Genomic DNA, 7566 nt, shown 5'->3' on the forward strand with positions numbered 1-7566 from the left:
TGAACTAACGTGTAAATCTCCATAGCACTGTCCCTCAGACAGTTACAGCAGGCGATTGCGGTTTGTTAGCGTGGAGGTGAATAAAATTGGTCTTCTTTTCTTATATCTTAGGCTATTTTATCTGTGGCTCATAAAAAGTATGTTACAAACTAAAAATGACAAAAGGTGTTTGCTCTAATTTGGTGCAGAGTGAGACGTTGTTTCATCTTCTCATTTAGGCTATCTCCTCCACTGCCTGGCACCTGCTATCAGCGTCAAGTTAGCCAAAATAAGCAGCATAAGACCAGATGTGGTTGTAATCTTTGTAGTATAAATTAAATATAAAAAAACAAAAACCCCTTTGGAACTCTAGTTGCTATATTACTAAGCTACACACAGTTAAAATACCCTGTGGATTATTGTTTGCATAGGAAACAGTACGGAGAAATAGCCAAATGGGTTTATTTTGAAAGTCACGACAGGAAATGGAACTACCATTGTTGCAAAGTTGACCTTCTGCAGCAGTGGCAGAGCAGAGTGAGTGCTGAATCGTTAGTGACCGGAGGCGCTCTCCTCTGAACGTCGGTTTCATTTTCACGATGAGTTTTAATGTCAGCACACGGGGCGAACAGCTTTGGGGAAGACAGTGCCAGTCATGCGCTGGCACCATTTTTTGAACCCCGAAAACCGAATTTTAGAGCCGACCACGGATAAATCTAATTCACAGGCATCCCCTCGCCGGGCGATGGAGGTCCTTCGTTAAGGGCTTGGGGGAGACAAACTGTCGGAATTTCGCCAAAATTACGACGGGAATTAAGTACAGCTCCCTGTCTCCCGGCAACGGGAGAGACCACCTGCCGCTCGTGATGTCTCGTGCTAAGGAGCGGCTGAAAGGCGGGAATGAGACCAAGGACAGCGTCACTCTGCTGCCGTGCTTTTACTTTGTAGAGGTGAAATCTATCTATCTATCTATCTATCTATCTATCTATCTATCTATCTATCTATCTATCTATCTATCTATCTATCTATCTATCTATCGAGGTGCAAATGGAAGACTGGTTGGCAGGCTGCTGTCTGTTTGATTTGGTTGGCTGAAACTTGGTTTAAGGATGCAAGCAATCATACTTATACCACCTTCAGGTTTAATGATGCTAATTAATAAGGAGTTATCATTCTAGATGCTAGCCTCTACCAAAGAGCCAGTTCGGCTGTAATGGTGCAGTTTGATAGCAGTGATACGTAGCATCTGTATTCCCCTCCTGTAGTCCCTGTTTACCCTGTTCTTTCCTTCTGCAGCCAGTGACACTGCAGTCTCCACATATTAGGATTCCTTGTGTATACAACAATTTTGTGTGGCGGGAAGCAATGTTTTATACAGCTTCTCCATTAAATGCAAGTGCCTCATCAATGAAGTAATCAGTCAAAACAGCTCAGTAGACAGCCACAGTGTTGATAAACGACAGTTAATGACGACACAAATATGAACATTTAGGTTTAATGCCACACTTCATAATTTCAACTAGGGCTGGGTTAAATAAAATCAAACACCTAAATATTAAAAAAAAATCTTTTTAAGTCAAATATAAAAAATATATATTTGTTACTTTTTTAAACAAATCAAAGTTTTTAATGAATCCCAGTATAGGCTACATCTTTTGTTTATAACACTGTTATGTAACCCAAACAATGTAACACAAGTACACAGCCTATGAAGTAACCACCCATCTTTATTATCATGAAACGCTGTATTTTTTGCCTAAATGAACATGAAAATTGATAACATTTATCATCATCTAGGCCTGCACAATTTACAGCTTTTTTTTATTATCGTCATCGCGATATCAACTGGTGCAATAAACATATCGCGAAAGACACTCAGACATTTTTTCAGTTAGTCACTTGTTTTAGTGATGGTTTTATATTCAATTTGTTAAACTAGTGCCTGTTGAAAATGTGCTTGTTTGGCATGTGGTAGCCTATTGCTGCTTGAAGAATTTTTCATAACCGACTTGTACTCCAAAATTACTTAGAGAAGGACCCCGAACCACTTAATCTGCAACTCCACTGTGTAGCCTTCCACTGACTGACTGTAGGCTTCGCCTACATCAGAGAAAGACATTGTGCTACTGTATTTCCCTGACAGAGAACGTGGCAGATTCAGAATTTAATCACAAAATATCACGTTAAAAATATGGAGTAATCAGACAGTTGCCTCATGGACTCATGTCGGTGTGCTACCCATCCGGCCCGTTATGAGAGCTAATATCTGAGTTCATCAACCAGCAGAACTGGAGTGACTAGCTTAAAGAGACAATCTCACATTTAGCCCCGGACTGTTTGTGTGTGTGTGTGTTGTCTTTTGTGTAGTGTTGTCTTTTTCGTCAACGATATCGCATGATATCACCACAGTTTAATGACGGCGGCGTTGTCTCGTCTCTCAAGCAATGTCCATGGAAGCATTCCGCTGTTGCTTCGGGAAAGCCAAATAAAGAAGTTTGGTTGTTAACGTTATATCCAGAAATCATCAACTGTTGAACATAAGCGCTGTCAAAATGTTTTCAAAATTGCTGTAGTATTCGGTGTTGTGACCCCCACCTAGTACTTTATTGTAATTGTAATCTATTGGCTGTGAAAAATATTTTTGCCAGGTTGTTTATTAGATAGGTAAGTAAGTTGGAAATTATTTCCTTTTGTTTGTTTTGAATTCATCAAGCAGTGTTTTGGATTTTAGCAGAATACTGAAAACAATATTGCAATATTCAACAACGTTATTCATTTTTCTGATATGGTGGAGCCCTATCAACATAAAAAAACAGCATTATTCACTAACAAAAACACGGCGTGTTCAATTTCTCTGGCTTTAGGTGGCTACAGCCCAGGGTGTTATGGAGTTGCTATGGCAACAAGTGACAGCTGCTGCTAGCATAGCTGAAGCTTAACAGTCCGACCAATAATCACTTATATAATTACAATTTGGCACATCCAAACAAAATCAACAATAACCAAAGCCCAAATCCCCAAACCACAGTCTTTTTCCTGAAAAAGGTGCTGCCAGCTCATTCTGTAACAAATACAGACAGTAGCTTTACAGTGTTTCCCACACATAGACTAATATGTTAGTCTAGTAGCCAGCCCATAGAGCCCCATTGTGAACCCGGAAATAACCGAAGTACACCAAAGTTTTATTGCAGAAGTGTGAAGTATGGGTCCCCAGCATACGGCAAATGACGGATGCCAATTTGCATATGTTGAGCAATTTGCATAGTTAGCATAATTAGCATTATTAGCTTAATCGTCCAGTTTGACCACATATTTTGCACTGTATGGCCAATTTCTACAATATGTGAATGGTTTTAGATGGGTGATGTCATCTCATTGGGTGTCCTAAATAGCTACCCCATTAATATGCATCGTACAGTTGCAAGATCAGAAGAAGTTATTTCAAATACCTGCATTGTTTTTTCTTCCAGAAATGCACAACATTCAGCCAAACAAAGATTCATCATTCATCCAAAAGCATTGGATATTCAAAAGTGTCAGGAGGGGATTCCGCTTAACTACACCCTGAAAACAATGCATCACATTCACAAAAGCACTCATGGTTCTGAAATGTAAGATTGTGGTTACCATAAAAATAACCTAATTATGCTGAAAGTAATTGGAACTTACCAAAATAAATCACAATAAGTACTAAAATTAGCTTTGAAATCTGAAAAAGCCAGAAAAGAATCAGATCTCTAAAACCTCTAAACCACTACATATTGTAGAAATTGGCCATACAGTGCAAAATATGTGGTCAAACTGGACGATTAAGCTAATAATGCTAATTATGCAAATTGCTCAACATATGTAAATTAGCATCCAGCAGTTTCTGTATACTGGGGACCCATACTTCACATTTCTGCAATAAAACTTTGGTGTACTCAACATTTCCGGGTTCACCTAGTTGGCTACTAGACTATGTGGCGATGTGCCACTCAATCAACACTGACCGCCACATATTGGGTTTTATTATTATTTAATGCTATTTATAGGCTACACGGCTGGCGAAATTCACAAATTTACAAAAGGTTGGTATCTCGTGAACACCTTTACACAATCACACATCAAAAAGTGCTATAAAAAGATGTTATATTCTGAATACAATGTTGTCAGTGTTATGTAAATGTTGGAGTCCCCACCCGACCTTTAGCAAACAAGTGATTGCGCCTGCTTTAGAAAGTTAACTAGTTGCAAGTTTGCGGTAAATGCAGTTGCATTGTTGAGGTCAAAACACCATATGTAGCAGCTGTGAATCAAATAAACTTATTATAAAAAATTGTATGTCATTGAATGTTTGCTGTTTCAATCCAGATGAGTATTGAAAAGTATTTTCCGTGACTGAAAAAGGGACGTGTTGAGGGTGAGGACCAGCCTGAACCGGAGGTATCAGTCAGAAACAGTGCTGAACAGTGTATTTAGTCATGTTATTGATTAGTTTACTATGTTTTCATGCTTTTTTCACGCAGAAAGACAGGGTCAGGGAGAGAAAGAGATAGATTGGTTAGGCTTTGTAGAAAGAGTAGGAGAGGAGGATAGCATCCAACAGCGTGTCCTCCTCAGTTTTTGATACTTGATTGAAAATAAGTATTTTACCAACCAATTGGCCAACCAGTATGATGAAAGTGATTACAAATCAGAAAATTATTCCATAAACAAGAGTTAGACCAAAGGTATATGTTCAAATTAGTTAGTAGGCTTGAACGTTTTCAAGCCAAAACACATGACTGGACCGGTATACCACATTTTACCACTAGGTGTCGCACAGTAGTTTGTTGGTTTATAAACAACCATTACATTGTGTTAATTTCGATGTCATACTGCTTATTACCAGTTTTAGGAACACTATTGGAAATTTTATTGATCTAAACTAACAGTTATTTCACATTAATAAAGCTTAACTACATTGATGTTAGCATTAGCCCCCAAATAAATGTTGCAAGCTAAGCTACAGCAACTTGGTGTCACAGCACAACCAACCCTGGGACTTGCTCACTCTCTTTTTGTCAAGGTTTCACAACAGAGCTGGGTTGTGCTCGCACATGTGATACTAGTGGCTGAATGTTTAGCCACGCGACTGAAAAAGTGAGAGGCATACCTTGTTCCTTGGCTTCTCGCGTCCTAAGCTTCAGCGTGTCAGGAGCTTTGGCGTCCTCTGTTTTGGACAGCTGTTTTTTCCACTCGCCAACGGCGTACCATCCAATTGTCACTCGATGGACCTGTTTATAACATGAACTTGGTAAAGGGGAAATGCTGACTCTCTGTCAGACTCTCAATCTGGCTGTTCACCGCCATATGTTCCAGTCCAAGCTCCCTTCCTCTGCTTCACCCCAGCCGGGCCGCCAATGAAATCCCACTGCTGAATTATGACTATGGAAAAAAATAGTTTACTACATAGAAGCAATTTTTTCAACATGCATGTACACAACATACACCTTTGTGTTTAGCGATGGCATCGGTAGTACAGCCTCTGCAGTTTTATTTCAGACGGTAGCAAATCTTTTAATATATATTAGACCTATATTGTAACTTGCAAATCTTTTGCTTTCCTTGTGCATTTTGTGTTTCTTTTAGTTATCTAATGAGCGTGGTGGTGCCTGAGACTACTTCTTTTATTGTTGTGCACATGACCAATAAATAACCTTTAACCTTCAAACCCAGAAAGCTCCGCTGGGGTAAATGTAGCTTGTGTCTACTGGATCAATAAACAAAAAAAGCTACTGAAAAGCTATTTGATTCAGAAAACAGTAATTAGTTAAACTAGTAAAGCTACTGCCCAACATGGCTTGCAAAACAAGATAGATTTAGCGCGGTGACGGCGTAATCACAGGTTGCTGATGTTGCCTACTTTTTAATTTGCCAGAAGGCTTCATAATGACAAATGCCAGTTTAACCCAAATGCATTAAATCAAATCGGGAAACTGGGTCACCAATGTATAGACAAGCTGTCTAATTAGTTGCATTATGCTTCATGCCAGAAAGAAACTTAGTATCACCAATGAACATTAAGTCCCCATAGGAAGTACAGCACAGTAATTCATCTAGTAAATATTCATATAGTTGCCATGAGTGAAATTAGAACTGAGCGATATGGAGAAAATCAATTATCCCAATGTTTTTTACCAAATACCTTGATAGCAATATTGTAGGTTTGACAATTGGTACTTTCACAAAATGTAAATGTGCTGTATTTATATAGCACTTTTCTAGTCTTAACGACTACTCAAAGCGCTTTTACATCTACAGGATACTTTCACCATTCATACATTCATACACTGTGGCCGAGGCTGCCGTACAAGGTGCCACCTGCTCATCAGATAAACATTCACACACATTCACACTCCACTCCAGCACCGGGGGCAACTCGGGGTTCAGTGTCTTGCCCAAGGACCCTTTGACGTGGGACTGAACCACCAACCTTCCGATTGGCAGGCAATCGCTCTACCACTGAGCCACAGCCGCCCCATAATAATAATATGCACACAATGAGATTTTTGATAAATAATTTTCAGTTATGTTGATATAATAACTATGTGGGTAAATGAAAATAATAGAACAGTCTGGTGTGTATAGAAAATCACATCACTCAGCGGTAATACAGCCTTTAAAACCTGAAACAGACCATACTTGTCACAATAGAATAGTACAATATCCAAAATTTAAGACGATATCTAGTGTCATCTATATATCAATATTGATATAATAGTGATATATTGCCCACCCCTAAGTAAAATACATATCAAGTCTCCCAACAGTGACTGAGTAGTTACCGATCATACAAAAACTCAACAAAGGAACACGTAAGGCTCCAACAAGGGCACATCTGGAAAAAGGCTTGATGTACACTACCAATGGCAGTTTAAACATCGACCGTGCCAGTAGTGATGGCTACTGTATTAGCAACAAAACAGCCAACTAAAGTCAACTGCTGGTGGCAGAATAACGCTCCATGTGTGGTTACAGGATCAGATGACGTAGTGTCAGCACTACTGCTACCCCTTCAAAAATACAGAAAATCTATTGCGCAGCCGGAACTGTTTGAAAGCACCTTTTACTGTAACTTTCGGTATTTAAATAACATCCTTAAAATTATGTTGAAATGTTTTGGTTGTCTGGCTATCCGGACTTGTATACACCAATGTACAGAAATGGCTGTAGCGAGGAGGCTTGAGGAAGAGAAGTGGAACTGCAGTTTTTTGGTAGGTTTGGAAATCAGCACCATCAGTCCAGAACTTGTCCATGGTTTGTGGCCAGGAAACAGACAGCAAAACCAAAAACTGTGTTCAAAGGAAGCTTAATGTTGACCTAGGGCTTGGCAATGTATTGATAATAAATCACTTGTGTATAACAAATCGTGATCTGAAACTAAATATAATCTTTGATTTTGGATATCATAATATCGTAACATAGCATAAATCTATTCCTGGTTTTAAAGGCTGCATTAGCAAAACAAATACTGTACATAATAAAACAGCAAAACAAATACTATAAAGCAACACAAATACTATACAACAGCAGAACAAACACTATACAGCAAAACAAAACAAA

At 39.0% G+C, this 7566-nt stretch overlaps 1 protein-coding gene and 1 long non-coding RNA gene across 2 annotated transcripts in view; one reads left to right on the top strand and one right to left on the bottom strand.

Annotated features, from left to right (window-relative positions):
* LOC116699102 (uncharacterized) overlaps positions 1-4166 on the bottom strand; it is a 10420-nt gene extending 6254 nt beyond the window's left edge. Inside the window, exons 1-2 of the long non-coding RNA XR_004334366.1 lie at positions 4019-4166; positions 2891-2892 (exon numbers count right to left, since the gene is read on the bottom strand). This is a non-coding gene — a long non-coding RNA (uncharacterized LOC116699102). The remainder of the gene's footprint in view (positions 1-2890; positions 2893-4018) is intronic.
* The window catches only part of LOC116699098 (phospholipid phosphatase-related protein type 4), a gene marked incomplete at its 3' end in the record, with an annotated part of 127033 nt that continues 119949 nt past the window's right edge, over positions 483-7566 (top strand). The window contains 1 exon segment of the mRNA XM_032531497.1: positions 483-929. Coding sequence (XP_032387388.1) covers positions 846-929 — 84 coding nt within the window. The 5' untranslated portion in view covers positions 483-845.

Source organism: Etheostoma spectabile, chromosome 12 (assembly GCF_008692095.1).
Source record: "Etheostoma spectabile isolate EspeVRDwgs_2016 chromosome 12, UIUC_Espe_1.0, whole genome shotgun sequence".
NCBI lineage: Eukaryota > Metazoa > Chordata > Actinopteri > Perciformes > Percidae > Etheostoma > Etheostoma spectabile.